Below are 16,646 nucleotides of genomic sequence, written 5' to 3' on the forward strand. Positions count from 1 at the left end.
TGGGTTCCAATTCCGGGTTCGCCACTTGTCAGCTCTGAGACTTTGGGCAAGTCACTTAACTTCTCTGGGCCTCAGTTACCTCATCTGTAAAATGGGGATTAAAACTGTGAGCCCCACATGGGACAACCTGATCACTTTGTGTCCCCCTCAGCGCTTAGAACAGTGCTTTGCACATAGCGCTGTAATCAAGTTGGATACAGTCCCTGTCCCACATGGGGCTCACAGTTTTAGGTTGGGAAAGGAAGAATGGGTATTGTATCCTTATTTTATAGATGAGGAAACGGAGGCACGGAGAACTTAAGGTCACCCGGCAGGCAAGTGGCAGAACCGGGCCTCCTTGAGAATTCTTGGAGATGGCTCTACAACAAACCTCCTCCTTGGTTTTTCTCAAATCCCAGTACGACTTCCTCAAGGCCATCTTGGAGCAGACCAGGGTGGGCTTTAAGGCCTGAAGGGGAGTTGTGAAGCTGGCACGCTCTCCTTGATGAATGAAGTATCTCATGTAGCTAAGTGTACTGTGGCTTCTGGGGTATAAACAGGTGGGTGGCTGGGTGGTGTACCATCATGGATGAACTTTGAAAAAAGAAAATAACTCCTTACCAGTTTTGATTCCTGTAGATACAGTTGGCTGTAAGTGATGAAAGGAAACCAAGAGAATCCGCCAGATTCTTTGTCTTGACAAAGACTATTAATGATATACTGAAAATTAACTTTTTTTCTAATTTTAGTAAAAAATCCCAAAAGTGGGATGAAATGAACATCCTGGCGACGTATCATCCAGCAGACAAAGACTATGGTTTAATGAAAATCGATGAACCTAGCACTCCGTACCACAGGTAAAATGTTTCTAGATGTCATTCTTTAATGACATATGTTTTCATTTCATATTTAGTTTGAGGTGCTGCTTAACAGTAGACTGGAGACATTATATTCGATTCCATCCCTGCCGGGGCTTCAGTTTGTGACAACACAATTATTCGATTTCATCTAGTAACCTTTCTAAATACTGAACATAGTATCTAAAATGAAAATATAACCAGGAAATATACTATGCACTTAAATGCCAAATACAGTCAAACTAGTTGAATTTGTTTAATGATTGTCGTTCCTGATAATTATAACCGACATAGATCAGTGAGTTGTGATTCATTAAAAGAAAATTTTTAAAGCATCCAATTCTCTATCTCTCTTGCTCGACAGTAGACTTAGCATTGGTAAATTAAATTCAGGGATCATCCAGAAATTGATTTTAGCCTTTGAAATCCTACAGAATTAAAAATTTCTTATTAGCTATTACTTTTAGACATCCCTCCCAATAAGTCCTTTTCTAGTTTTGCTAACAAGTAATGCAAATAAAAGATTTAAGTCTTTCTTTTATTGCTAGTGCATAGTAAAATGGCTAAAAAATGAGGAAAGAAAAGTAAGTCAGTTGCACAGTATGGATAATCCAAAGGCAGGATAATGGAGAGTTGACCCAGCTTTCTCCAGGAATATGCTGTTTTTATTATTTTCAGTAGTTTGATTAATGTAATAGTTGTATTTTAATCCTTGCCTACTAAGCTTATGTGTTAAATTCAGCTACGTATCAAGCACTGCATTCACCACAGGAAATTTTGTAGTGTTCACCTTTCAAGTTGATCAGATTTCAAATGGTCATTAAATTCTGATGATTGCATTTATTGGGAGTTATGTGTGTTTAACAACACCAACTTAATGTCTCAACAAACATATTAGATAATAGCTCGTCACCAAATAGGAACAGATTTGTTTTTAAAATAAAAATTTATGTAGTCTGCCAAGTTATGTTTGTAACATTCTTCAAATATTAATTGCAGTCTATTTTCCACATTAGCATGATAGGTGATAATGATGAAGATGCAGTGAGTGATTCTGAATCAAATGAAGCATTGACTCCAGATCTCCTAGCTAAGAAGTAAGTTCTAGTGGATCCGTGTGAATGATCAACATGAAAACTGAATTTTTGTAAAGGAAGTCTCGTCTTCACTCGTGGCTCAGTGGAAAGAGCCCTGGCTTTGGAGTCAGAGGTCATGGGTTCAAATGCCGGCTCCACCACTTGTCAGCTGTGTGACTTTGGACAAGTCACTTAACTTTTCTGGGCCTCAGTTACCTCATTTGTAAAATGGGGATTAAGACTATGAGCCCCCTGTGGGAAAACCTGATCACCTTGTAACCTCCCCAGTGCTTAGAACAGTGTTTTGCACATAGTAAGCGCTTAATAAATGCCATCGTTATTATTATTATTATTTCTCGAGGTTCCTTTCCCTTCAATCAATCGAGCTGAGCCCTTACCGTGTGCAGAGCACTGTACTAAGTACTTGGGAGAGTACAGTATAACAGAGTTGGAGGACATGCTCCCTGTCCAGAACAATTTTACAATCTAAAAGGGGAGACAAATATTAATATAAATAAATTTTGGCTATGTACATATGTGCTGTGGGGTTGAAAGGGAGGGGTGAATAAAGGGAGCAAATCCAAGTTCAGGGCGGCTCAGAAGGGAATGGGAGAAGAGGAAATGAGGGTTTAGATCAGGGAAGGCCTTTTGGAAGAGATGGGCCTGTAATAATATTTTGAGGGTGGGGAGAGTGACTGTCAGATATGAAGAGGGAGGGCATTCCAGGCCAAAGGCAGGACATGGGTGAGAGGTCAGCAGTGAGATAGATGAGATCGAAGTATAGCGAGTAGGTTGGGATTAGAGGAGCTAAGTGTGCAATGTGGGTTGTAGTAGGAGCGTAGCAAGGTGTTTTAGGAGCGGACAAGGAGGTTGAGTGCTTTAAACCTGATGTTAGGAGTTTCTCTTTGATGTGGAGGTGGACGGGCAGCCACTGGAGGTTCTTCAGAAGTGGGGAAACGTGGACTGAATGTTTTTGCAGAAAAATGGTGAGGGTGGCAGAGTAAAGTATGGGCTGGAGTGGGGAGAGTGAGATGGCAGGGAGATCAGCCAGGAGCTGATACGGTAATCAAGGTGAGATAGGATAAGTGGCTGGATTAATTGGTAGCAGTTTGCATGGAGAGGAAAGGACAGATTTTAGCAATGTTGTGAAGGTTGAACCAACAGGTTTTAGTGACGGATGGAAAGTGTGGGTTAAAAGAGAGAGATGTGTCAAAGATAATGCCAAGGTTACTGGCATGTGAGACAAGGATAGTGCTGCTGTCCATAGGGAAAGTCAGAAGGAGGGCAGGGTTTGGGTGGGAAGATAAGGAATTCTTTTTTGGACTTAAGCGTGAGGTGTCTGCGGGACATCCAAGTAGAGATGTCCTGAGGGTAGGAGGAAACGCGAGATCGCAGAGTGGGAGAGAGATCAGGGCTGGAATTGTAGATTTGGGTATCATCCTCGTAGAGGTGGTGGTTGAAGCCATGGGAGCGGGTGCAGATGAAAAATAGAAGGGGACCTAGAACTGAACCTAGAGGAACACCCAGTTAAGGAGTGGGAGGTCGAGGAGGACCTCGTGAAACAGACCGAGTGCTGAGCGGCCACAGAGATTGAAGGAGAAGCAGGGGAGGACAGTGTCAGTGAAGCCAAGGTTGGGTGATGTTTCCAGGAGAAGTGAGGTGATCCAGGGCTGTGAGTTAAAGGTACGAGATCAACAAAGGGATAAGGGAGTGAGTTGAGTTCAGTAGAGAGGGCAGTGTGGAGGGCGTCAATTTGGTCATCAAGGAAAGGCAGTTTGAGTATGGAAACTAAATGAGACATGGTGATTTGAGAAAATTGGATGGGGTCAAAAGACCCGAGGTCTCTGAGGAAATTAATCAGTCTTATTTATTGAGCGCCTACCATGTGCAGAGCACTGTACTAAGTGCTTGGGAGAGTACAATATTACAGAATTAACAGACACGTTCCTTGCCCATAATGAGCTTAAGTCTAGAGGACAGATTTGTGGGGAGGTGGTCTGGGGGAGAGAAGACAGGTGAGGAGGTTGTGGTCATTCATCCATTCAATTGTATTTATTGATCACTTACTGTATGCAGAGCACTGTACTAAGTGCTTGGAAAGTATAATTCATCAACAGGGACAATCCCTGCCCAGAACGGGCTCACAGTCTAGAACGGGGGAAAGAGAAATCAAAACAAGTAAACAGACATCAATAATATCAATATAAATAAATAGAATTATAGGTATATATACATCATTAATAAAATAAATAGAATTATAAATATGTACATATGTACACGCAAGTGCTGTGGGTCCCGGAGAGGGATAGAGCAGAGGGAGAGAGTGGGGGTGATGGGAGGGAAGGGGGAGCAGAGGAAAAGGGGCTTAATCCGGGAAGGCCTCCTGGACAGTTGGTCAGGCAGAGGAAATTTCAGAGTTGGCGAGAGTAGAGACTAGAGATGATGAGCTATTCCCATCTATTTGAGGATCTATTTACGTAGATAAAACAGAGCCACAAGAAATTTCCAGTAATCCTTTCAGCCTTTAGAAACCAGCTAAAGTGACTGAGAGTTGGGTCAACTTCTTACTTGTCTCAAACTCCTGTTGCCTGTCCTGCTGCTGGTTGCCTCAGCCTTATGCCATTTTGCAGGAAAGAGGATTGCATCTCAGGAGTGTTCTCCCCAGGATTTTGGGGTAGTTAAAGTAGGGAAACGGGATGGCGGGGAAAGTGTCTGGTCCTGAGATACTAAAAAGGGAAAGGGGGAAATTGCAGAGCATTTCCTATGGCTAATTTTATTTCCTAATTTGTTGCTACAAGATTTCAGAAAGTGGTCAGGCTGAGAGGGTGAGGAGGCAGGAAGAGGGTAGGAAATACAAGACAGAGGAAGGAATATAATAATATTAGCATAAGCACTATACTATAGACTTTAAAGCCCTTCAGCAGCCAGCCCTCTCCTACCTTGTTTCACTAATCTCCAGCTACCACTCAGGCCGCACATTTTCCTGCACTAACACCAAGCCATTCACTGTTTTTCAACCTCATCCTTCTCTCTGCGGACTCCTTGCCCATATTATCCCTCTGGCCTGAAATTTGTTCCCTATTCATACCCAACAGACCATCACTCGCCTTATCTTCAAAGTCCTACTTAAATCACATCTTCAAGGGGCCTTCCCTGATTAAACCCTCCGTATTGGTGGTGCCCTTCAGTCTGTAACCCCTAAGCACTTTAATTTTCACCTCACCTTGAAAACACTTGTGCACATAACCATCTGCAGTTTGCTTTAATGTCTGTCTCCCCCTTTAGTCTGTAAGCTACTTGTGGGCAGGAATTGTCTTCCTACTCCATTGTATTGTATTCTCCCAAGTACCTAGCTCGTGCTGTGCACACAGCGCTCAATAAATACCATTGATAAAGTCCTGAGAGAGCATACACAGAAGGGAATTGGACATACATAGTCTCCGTCCCTCAGGAGGCTCAAAGTGTAAGATCTACCACATCCAAACCTTTTCTCCTTTTTGTATCTTCTCTCTCCCTCTCTTTTTATCCTTAGTGGATTGTGGAATCATATTTATGAACTTAATGTATGCTTGAAAGTTTAAAGACTAAAGATCTGGAAAACACCGCAGTCTTGCTGACCTTGTAATTGATTGTATAGGTTAGCAGCAGCTGAAGGAACTGAGCCAAAATTTCTGGTTCAAGAAGAAGAGAGCAGCGAGGAGGATGAGGACCTGTCACCTGAAGAACAAGGTAATTAGTTTGACTTCTCTCGGTACATGCCTTTAGTTTAAAATTACAGAAGTCTGAATAGAAAAAGAAAGCATTCTCTCAGAATTGGTAATGTATTCAAATTTGCCTAGTGATTGATTTGTGGTTCATGTGTTCTCTGCCTCTGTGCAGCTTTGGAGAATGTCACTGAAATTTCAGTAGTTACTGGAAATAGGTTTTAGATAGCTTTTCAAGTACTTGTTATCAAGTAATGGTATTTATTGAGCACTTACTATATGTGGAGCTCTATGCTAAGCACTTGGGAGAGAACAGTGCGGCAGAATTAGCAGACACGTTCCCTGCCCATAATGAGCTTATGTTTGTTCGAAGTTAATTGCAAGATTCATCCCCTCCTCATTTTGACTCTGGTGGCCGAAATTCGCTCACTTCTTTCAAACATTCAACCAAGGGACTGAGCACCCAGGAGATAGGTAATGGGGTATCATGTATTATGGGTATATTTGAAGACCCACCCTCCTAAATCCTTCAATACAAAATCACCTCGGATTTTTTTTTATTATTATTACTGGTAGGGGTTTGGTGTGTTTCAAAGGGAGAAACACTTTAGGATTATATAATAGAGGAATTAGTTTCCATTACTGCTGTTTTAGAGGCAGGCTTTAATCATCCGAAAGAACGGGGATTCGTTTATAACTTGGAAACTCATTAACTGGTGACTCATTGTTTAGCTACCGATGCAAAACTTCAACTTCTTATTAAATAAGTAGAATCTTATGATTAAACTGCAGAGGGAGCCACCAGGCCTGCTCCTGTTTTGAAAATCAGACTTCTGCTTTGGTTTAGCAGTAGAGAAATCTCTTGCATATCTTATAGAAAATCTTACTCAGAGGTGGGGACAAGAACTGTATCCAATTTATCTTGTACCTACCCCGGTACTTAGCACCATGCTTGGCACATTTTTAACCATTATAATAATAATAATAATGATTGTTATTATTATATAATATTAAGTATATTTTTGATGGGATTATTATTTATTCCATAATAACTATAAATATACAATGTTTTTAAAGCCGTTTTAATGTTACTGGTATTGAGAGATATTTAAAATCATTTTCATTTAGTAGTGGCAGAAGCTCGTCTTGTTTGCTTAAATAAAAATAATTTGGATAAAATAGGTTCAGGCGGGAAATTAAAAAAAATACCAGCTGCCAGTGAATTTGAGGAACTTTCTGAAAAACCTTATTCAGCTCAGTGTTTAGTATCAATATTGTACATGATTGCAAAACAATGCTGCCAAACAGATTTTTTTTTTGCCAGACTTCACAATACTAATCCTGCTCCCCTTTTCATTCAAGCTTGCTTCCACTTTTTCCCTATCTTACACAACATCCACAGAGTAAAAGAAAACTTGTATTGACCTGCTGTTGAATCCTTATAAGCCCAAATTCCAAAATGTAAACCAGGGTAATAGAAGGTGAACTTATTAAGTTGCTCTGGGGCGTGCCTGACACCTGTCACTCCAGACAGACCTATGGATATGGGCTACAGTGGTTGTTTTTATGGTTTTGATCTCTCAAGGAAATCCATTTCATTTTAATGAAGCGTTCTATTTTCAGAGGAGAGTTTTGTTGTGCAAGTAGTAACTTCAAGATAAACCACAACAGCCCACTGAGCATAAGTGACTTTTTGCGGAGTTAAAAGTAAGGGGGGGTCACATTTTTATATCAGATATCTCAAATAACTGAAATTCTCAGTCCTTATTAAAAATTGAGTTACCCACTCATCCTTTGTTTTATGAGGGTGTTTTAATTTCTCTTATACCATTATGACAAAAGTAACGTCAGAAGTGCCCAAAACATTTAATTTTTCTGTGATATTTAAGTGCTTACTATGTGCCAGGCACTGTTTTAAGCGCTGGGGTAAATACAGCCTAATCAGGTTGGACACAGTCCGTCCCTGTCCCACATGGGGCTCACAGTCTTAATATGTTTATTATAATGCATATTTACTTGTTTTGACATGTATATAGCTATAATTCTATTTATATTGATGCCCGTTTACTTGTTTTGAAGTCTGTCTGCCCCCTTCTAGACTCTAAACCTGGTGTGGGCAGGGATTGTCTCTCTTGCTGAATTTTCCAAGCGCTTAGTACAGTGCTGTACACACAGTAAGCGCTCAATAAATACTATTGAATGAATGAATCCCTCTTTTAGAGATGTAGGAACAGAGAAATCAAGTGACTTTTCCAAAGTTGCACAGCAGACAGATGGCAGAGGTGGGATTAGGTGGGATTAGGACCTAGGTCCTTCTGACTCTGAGATTTCTTATAATTTAGTAATAAAATAGCATAAATTTGAAGTGCCCTCTTTTACAAAGGAGAAAATGTAGTATAACTCAGTAAATTTTTTTCCTCATTTGGGGTGAATCAATCAGTGGTATTTATTGATTGAACGTGTTTTGTGTGCAGAGCACTGTATTAAGCGCTTGGCAGAGTACAGTACAACAGAGTCGGTAGGTGTCACCATAAGCATCTTACAGTCATAGTTTGGTCATTGTGATAGGTGTTTGTTTCTAAAGTCCCCGCAAAATATCTAGGTTTATTTTAATACAGCAGTGCAAGACTGTAGTTCAATAATTTTTGTTAAGTTGATTGTCGTGAATCTTGAACTCCAGCAGCATGGCCTAGTGGTGAGAGCACAGGCTCGGGAGTCAGAAGGATCGTGAGTTCTAATCCCGGCTCTGCCACTTGTCAGCTGTTTGACCTTGGGCAAGTCACTTCACTTTGTGCCTCAGTTACCTCATCTGTAAAATGGGGGTGAAGACTGTGAGCCCCGCGTGGGACAATCTTGTGTCTACCCAGTGCTTAGAACAGTGCTTGGAATTTACTAAGCTCTTAACAAATGCTAACGTTATTATAGAGAAGCAGCGTGGCTCAGTGGAAAGAGCCCATGCTTGGGAGTCAGAGGTCATGGGTTCTAATCCCGGCTCCGCCACATGTCTGCTGTTTAACCTTGGGCAAGTCACTTAACTTCTCTGAGCCTCAGTTACCTCATCTGTACAGTGGGGATGAAGAATGTGAGCCCCACCTGGGACAATCTGATCACCTTGTAGCCCCCCCCAGCACTTAGCGCATAGTAAGCACTTAACAAATGCCATCATTATTATTTATTTATTATGTGTCAAATGGAGGTTAAGCCTGTGAGCCCCATGTGGGGCAGGGACTGCGTCCAACCCGATTATCTTGTATCTACTCTGGTACTGAGTACATTGCCTGGCACATAGTAAGCACTTAACAAATACCGTAAGAGAGAGTGCTTCTTAAAAGGAGACACAACAGTGGATAAAACTTAGTTACCTGTGAACTATCCAAGGAGAAAACAATGTCTTTGAAATGGTTGTCCATCAAATAGCATTGACCAAAAACTTCAGGATATTTTCCAGAGGAAAATATTTGAAAGGGGAAAAAAAATCCCAGTAAATCTGAAGCCTCTGACTCTTGTTCCCTGTAACCTCAATACATGAAACTAGTTGGATTGGAGGAGGAGAAACAATTAAGAGGGACTTGGAAGAGGATTTGGCTCTCCAACTGCCGTGCTGGATCTTAAAAAACTATTGATTGCTCTGGTGAAGGGAGATTCTGGCATTAGGTCTGGGTGGTCAGGGAATTTAACCGAATGGAATTCATGGCAGTTTCAGGGAAACACAAAGATTCGGTTTTAAAACGTGTGTGTTAAGTCTGCTCTTTGGTACCTTGCAGAAAAAAAGCGGCAATTTGAAATGAAAAGGAAACTTCACTACAATGAAGGACTAAATATTAAATTGGCTAGACAGTTAATTTCAAAAGAACTACATGGAGGTGTGGAAGATGAGGACGAGGAAGATGATGATGATGACGACGAGGAAATGCAAGAGGCTGCAGACGTGGAAAGCATGAATACGGAAGCATCTCACCAGAGTAAGCTGACTGATCCCATAATTTCTTTTTGCTCCTTCGTGAACAGTAAACTCGATTTTTTTTTTTCCATGTAGACCTCCTCAGGTGAACTATAAACCCGGGAAATCTGGAGAGTTGGAAAATACCTCTTTTGGTTGGTTATTTTTGAGCCAAGGTTTGCTACATGTACTTGTGACTCCTCCCTCATGTGGAGGAAATCTGAGGGGTTTTCAGGATCTTCAAAACTTCCCAGTCGTGAGACGTACGGACCGGTCTAGAAAGACTTGGAAAAGGGCCTCCTCGAGTGAGGTACTGAGCGGCACACGGTTCATGGGCATTTTTGTTATAGGGGAGAACGTTGATGCGTCCAGCTCCTGCTGCTGGGACTTGGACTTGCTGAGGCTGACGGCGTTAGGAGGTGACTGTGACTGCTCTAATTTTTTCAGGAGAGAGGGCTGGGACTGGCATAGCACTGAGGTTTAAACACTCACAATGCTTTGCTTTTAAAATCCAGTCCCCCTAGGCATCAGTTCCTTTCAAGTCACCTTTTTTTATGTGACGTCGTAGGATACTAACAATTTATTGAAAGCAATAGATTTCAGCCCAGGTCACCTACAAGTCTGGGTAGCTAGAGGAAAGATAGTGGAGTTGGGAAGTAACGGCTGATCCATGGGACATTTGTTTTTCTCCAGTTTGACGTACCTAGTGTGGTAATTTGATTGTGCTTTCATTTCCTCTCTAATAATTCTCTTCTTGGCGCTCAGTAATCTCATTTTCATCTTCTTTTCACTACGGAGTCCACGCACACCAAGTTCTCCAGTGATCTCCTCCTAGCCGGGTCTAGTCAACTCCATTCTCTCCTAATCCTCCTTGGCTTCACAATTGCCCAGAACACGATTCAGCCTTGGTCTTGCCATTACAGCACACACCCAGTCCTTTTCAACCTTTCTGACCACTCCCTCCCAATCTCCTGCAGCAGCTCTCCTTTTGTCCCTCACCCCATAACTGCTGGACCCCCACTAAGCTCCGTTCTGGGTGCCATACCTTCACTCACTCTCCCACTCACGTGGTTTCAATAACCAACTCTACCAAGGTGACTCCAGAATCTACTGCAGAAGCCCCAATCTCTCGCCTTCTTCATAACATTGCATTCCTCCTGCCTTTAGGACAGGCCTTACCATCCCCTTGCTGACCCACTGCCTGCATATTTTCCCCCACCCGGAACTCTTTCACTCGACTTCCATCTCTTCAAAACCACCAGGTCAAAGCCCTCCAAACAGCTCACCTCTTCCAGGAGGCTTTCCCCAAATAATTTTCCCTTGTAATGCCCCTTGTAATGGTATTCTAATATCTTCCCTCAGCACTTCTCAAAAATACCAATCAGTGGTATTTTTTGAGTGCTTCCTGTGTGCAGTACACTGTACTAAGCATTTGGGAGAGTACAATGCAACACAGTTGGTAGGCATGTTCCCTGCCCATAGCGAGTTTGCACTTACGTTTCAACATGATTGCCTTACGTACTTTACTTTTCCATAGTTTTGCTATTTTCAGTTGTATCTATTTCCCCTGCTCCATCGTTATTTACACATATTCTCTCTCTCTCTCTCTCTCTCTCTCTCTCTCTCTCTCTCTCTCTCTCTCTCTCTCACACACACACACACACACCACACACACACACATTAACTCCCTCAGTAGATTGTAACCTCTTGAAGACCAGACACCTTATGTTTTTGTACTCTCTAGCACCTAATACAGTGCTCAGGGTGCAGTGGATGCTCACTTAATGCTATGGAATGAATGAGTGACAATGTTCAAGTTTTGTGCCCAGGGATCATCATCATCATCAATCGTACTTATTGAGCGCTTACTGTGTGCAGAGCACTGTACTAAGCGCTTGGGAAGTACAAGTTGGTAACATAGAGAGACAGTCCCTACCCAACAGTGGGCTCACAGTCTAAAAGGAGGAGACAGAGAACAAAACCAAACATACTAACAAAATATAATAAATAGAATAGATATGTACAAGTAAAATAAATAAATAAATAGAGTAACAAATATGTACAAACATATATACATATATACAGGTGCAGTGGGGAAGGGAAGGAGGTAAGATGGGGGGATGGAGAGGGGGACGAGGGGGAGAGGAAGGAAGGGGCTCAGTCTGGGAAGGCCTCCTGGAGGAGGTGAGCTCTCAGTAGGGCCTTGACGGGAGGAAGAGAGCTAGCTTGGCAGATGGGCAGAGGGAGGGCATTCCAGGCCCCGGGGGAGGACGGGGGCCGGGGGTCGATGGCGGGACAAGCGAGAGCGAGGTACGGTGAGGAGATTAGCGGTGGAGGAGCGGAGGGTGCGGGCTGAGCTAGAGAAGGGAGGTGAGGTAGGAGGGGGCGAGGTGATGGAGAGCCTTGAAGCCCAGGGTGAGGAGTTTCTGCCTGATGCACAGATTGATTGGAAGCCTGGAGATTTTTGAGGAGGGGAGTAACATGCCCAGAGCGTTTCTGGACAAAGACAATCTGGGCAGCAGAATGAAGTATGGATTGAAGTGGGAGGATGGGAGATCAGAGAGAAGGCTGATGCAGTAGTCCAGACGGGATAGGAGGAGAGCTTGAACGAGCAGGGTAGCCGTTTGGATGGAGAGGAAAGGGCGGATCTTGGCCATGTTGCGGAGCTGAGACCGGCAGGTTTTGGTGACGGCTTGGATGTGAGGGGTGAACGAGAGAGCGGAGTCGAGGATGACACCAAGGTTGCGGGCTTGTGAGACGGGAAGGATGGTAGTGCCGTCAACAGAGATGGGAAAGTCAGGGAGAGGGCAGGGTTTGGGAGGGAAGACATTGTTGCTTTCCTACTTCTAGTGATTTCCCACTACAATCCAGCCCACACACTTTGCTCCTCTGATGCCAGCCTACTCACTGTACCTCCATCTCGTCCATCTCGTCACCAACCCCTTGTCCGTGTCCTCCCTCTGGCCTGGACCTCCCTCCCTTTCTTTTCTGACAGATGATCACTCTCCCTTCCCTCAAAACCTTATTAAAAGCACATCTCCTCCAAGACGCCTTCCCCAATTAGGCCCTCATTTCCTCTTCTCCCACCCACTTCTGCGTCACCCCTGCACTTGGATTTGCACCCCTCCCTTAGCCCCATGGCACTTCTGTTCATATCTGTAATTTATATTAATGTCTGCACCCCCCTCAAGACTGTAAAGCTCACTGTGGGCAGGGAAAATGTCTACCAGCTCTATTAATATTGTATTCTCCCAAGTGCGTAATACAGTGTTCTGCACAAAATAAGTCCTCAAAAAATACAAGTTGATTGCTTAAGTATTTATGGATGTCTCATAAGATATGGAACTTCCTTCCTGTCCGTCAGTTATTTCAGTAGCAGCCAATATAAATGGAAATTTGTTTTGCCTTTGTGTAGATTCTGATTCTAAAATGGTATTCTAGAATTCTTTCCCATACATTGTTTTTTCTTTTTTTTCCTCTTAGTTAACGTTTGAGGGTTTGTTATTCCCTTATCAAACCTGCTTTGACAGATTCCAGTCATCTACATAACCGTTCCTCGGCACATGGGTTATTTAGGCAGGTGTGAAGCAGGGAAAAAAATCTCGTAACTTCATTAATTTCAGAAACTGTTCTTTGGTTTTTGCGGCTCCATTATGGGAGCTATTTGAGACGGCAGCAGGAAAAAACATGGGTCCACGTATCCGGAGAGTGCCATACTACATGCTGCTTTACTCTTGTAGTTCATCTTGCAGAATTACAAAAAATACATGCAGCTCACAAATTTTTGCCAGTCTGCCCAGGCTTTTTAGTGCTGTACTTATTCACTTACTGATTCCCATAGCACGGGCTTTCAAAAAAAAATGTGACTGCTGTCAAATATACTTAAGCAACCTTCCAAGATAGATGTTCAGGAAAATCTGCAGGAAAAACAGGCAGTATATACTTGAATTTTTAACTAGCCTGCTTGGTGAATTGACTTTTAGAACCCGTACATGGTCTTTCATGTTGAATTTCAGTACCGTCCCTGAAGCTTTTTTTTAAAACAACACCGTGTTATTCAATTCTGATGATTCTGCAGAGCATTCTGTGTAAATAAACATTTTGTTCTAATGTGTATTTCTGAAGAGGCTCATTTTCATTTCTAGACTGGAAAGCGTTTCGTTGTATTTCTGTCGCGCACCACAACAATTGAAACTGCAAAGTGAATTGATTTCCTCCTGGTGTAGCCAAAAAAAAAATCAGGGTTCATTTGATGTGCTTTTTGAGTTGATATTTATAATTATGGATATGCAAGAAATAATTTATATTCTAATGTCTTCTCACAGTACCCGCTGCAAGTGACCAACTGCAAAAGAGAGCTGAAGATTTGTAGAAGAGACTTATCCAGCCCTGCAAATGCTTGTCAGATACCAACCTGTTAGAATGATACACTGCTTCGTGTTCTCTGCGATTCATCATCTAAGTATTGAAATGCATATCAGTTATTATGTTTTGCCAAGAATTGTAATGGTAACTTTAGAGACTACTAGATTAGGCTGAAAAATGCCTAGTCAGTTTATTCTTGTGTCTCGCACTTCACAGAGAATATCGCATAACATCAGTCCAGAAAGAATTACTTTTATAAAGACACTGGTTAGTTTGTATAAGATATTGTCACTTTTTATGCTTTAAAAGTTACACATTATCTTTTTTTGTTATTTATTTGCTGCTGTTCGAAGTGTGGTAGAGCTCTTTTAGAAGAGTTTTTGAAATCAATATTGTACAGCAACTTACAGGTTGATTTTTCATATATATACATATAAAATTCTGCCTGGTAAGTATCTTAGTAGCTATTTCTCTCCTCTGTGTGCTTTAACTATAAAAGAGATTATTTTAGAAAAGCCGTTCTGTAACTTTTCTGTACCTGGTTAAGATACCTTTGTGGCACTATTTTTCTTCCACGTTCTGTCGGTGGTCGGCGACAGACGCTGGGCTCTTTCTTTAATAAAAATAGCTGTTTCACAAATAATTTACTAGGGTTGATTGCACTAACTCCGGGTGGAAACTTTATGTACCGGTGATGAATAGATTTCAAATCGGTCATCAATTTAGGCGCTTCTTTCAGCACAGTTGAGTCCTTGTTCTTCTCCTCTCCCTCTTATCCCTCTCTAAAGATGTGGGATTGTTTGCATCAGTCTCTGGAGCTTCTAGCAACTTTTTGGTCTTCTGCCGTCTACCTCCTTGTCCCATTCAGTGTCTCTCCAGCGGACATCTTTTGCGTCAGGGCAATTCTCAGTGCAACCAAAAAAGCATTTCGGGTGTTGGGGCTGAAACCTCCACCGTTTTAGCCGACGGAGGGCTGTTGGAGATCTTTCTCGCCCTTAGCGGGTTGCAGCTCACCTCTTGAACTGCGACTCTAAATGTATTTCTTGACTTACTATAGGTCGTAGCTGAAGTTGCTTGCGTTTTTAGGAGTGACGTTGTTCCGGCAAAGGTTTACACCAAGGTAAATGCCCTTCTGATGTGGAAGGAAGCACGCGGATTTATTTCGGAAGCGAAGTACACAAACTGGAAATCCAGTTTTTGGCCTAGTGATGGATTCGTTTGCAATCAATTCTTTGAATCTAAGTTTCCATCAGTTGCGGAAAACTCCTACGTGGACATATTTTTAAAAATGATTTCTGAATATTGTATATATGAAGTTACTATTTTTTCTGAGCAGTCAACTTCCACCACATGTGAATTTATTGCGACATCAATGTGTAAGATTGAATAAAAGTGGAAGAAATTTATACCATTAGGAGAATGTGATTTTTTTTTTTAAAGTATTTTATGAGGCTCATGTTTCCAAGGGGGAAACCAAAGTAACTTTAAATTGTAAATGAGGTATTTTAACGAAATTCAACTAAGTAGATAATTGCCACTCCTTGGGAGTAAAAGCTTGTGTAGCTTTCAAAGTCATGTGGTTTGGGAGTGTGTGCTGGGTTGAACTGGTGTGTATGTGTGTGTGTGAGAGAGAGAAAGAGAAGCAGTGTGGCTCAGTGGAAAGAGCCCGGGCTTGAGAGTCAGAGGTCATGGGTTCAAATCCCGGCTCCACCACTTATCAGCTGTGTGACTTTGGGAAGTCACTTAACTTCTCTGTGCTTCAGTTGGAGAAGCAGCGTGGCTCTGTGGAAGGAGCCCAGGCTTTGGAGTCAGAGGTCATGGGTTCAAATTCCGGCTTCGCCAACTGTCAGCTGTGTGACTTTGGGCAAGTCACTTCACTTCTCTGTGCCTCAGTTCCCTTATCTGGAAAATGGGGATTAAAACTGTGAGGCCCCCCCCCCCGGGACAACCTGATCACCTTGTAACCTCCCCAGCGCTTAGAACAGTGCTTTGTACACAGTAAGCGCTTAACAAATACCATCATTATTTATTATTATTATTGTTATCTGTAAAATGGGGATTAAGACTTTGAGCCCCACATGGGACAACCTGATTACCTTGTATTTATCCCTGCGCTTAGAGCAGTGCTTGGTACAGAGTAGTTGCTTAACAAATACCATCATTATTAATACAAATATATATTTATTTACACTCACACACACACAAACACAAACTCAAATATGAATTGACCGAAACCAACCTTCCACTTCCATTCTAAGAATTATCTACCAGGGTATTATTTTAGAAGAAAAGGGAATGAACATAGTGGCCACCTTCGTCAGTATAGTCATTTGAAGGACAAGTAACATTTTCGGCTTTTTCACAGTGCTTTGCACATAGTAAGCGCTTAATAAATGTCATCATTATTATCCCCCCATCCCCATATTCGCAGCGCTCTCTCTTCTTTGTGGGGATGCCTTCAACCACCAAAGCAAATTTCCCCATTCTTGGTATTATAAAGACTCTAAAAATTATTTTGCTGTTATACGTGAGGTAGGGGGAGAGCTCTCTTATTTTTTTTGAGAGGAAGCTAGACCTCAGATTGCAAATTGTCAATATTTATGAAACCGGCCTTCCAGCTTCTGGCACGCAATGGTTTTATTTAGAAAGTAGTTCGGCCTAATGGGTAAAGCGTGAGTCTGGGTGGCAGAGGACTTGGGTTCTAATCCCAGTTCCACCACTTGTT

The 16,646-nt window shown here is 42.2% G+C and overlaps 1 protein-coding gene across 1 annotated transcript in view; it reads left to right on the forward strand.

Annotated features, from left to right (window-relative positions):
* Nucleotides 1–15,335, forward strand: part of PPP1R2 (protein phosphatase 1 regulatory inhibitor subunit 2) — a 34,540-nt gene extending 19,205 nt beyond the window's left edge. Inside the window, exons 2-6 of the mRNA XM_038749443.1 lie at nucleotides 729–836; nucleotides 1,853–1,933; nucleotides 5,550–5,641; nucleotides 9,381–9,578; nucleotides 13,882–15,335. Of these exons, the coding sequence (XP_038605371.1) occupies nucleotides 729–836; nucleotides 1,853–1,933; nucleotides 5,550–5,641; nucleotides 9,381–9,578; nucleotides 13,882–13,928 (526 nt within the window). The 3' untranslated portion in view covers nucleotides 13,929–15,335. The remainder of the gene's footprint in view (nucleotides 1–728; nucleotides 837–1,852; nucleotides 1,934–5,549; nucleotides 5,642–9,380; nucleotides 9,579–13,881) is intronic.
* Nucleotides 15,336–16,646: the final 1,311 nt, after the last annotated feature.

This window comes from Tachyglossus aculeatus, chromosome 7, assembly GCF_015852505.1.
Source record: "Tachyglossus aculeatus isolate mTacAcu1 chromosome 7, mTacAcu1.pri, whole genome shotgun sequence".
Lineage (NCBI taxonomy): Eukaryota > Metazoa > Chordata > Mammalia > Monotremata > Tachyglossidae > Tachyglossus > Tachyglossus aculeatus.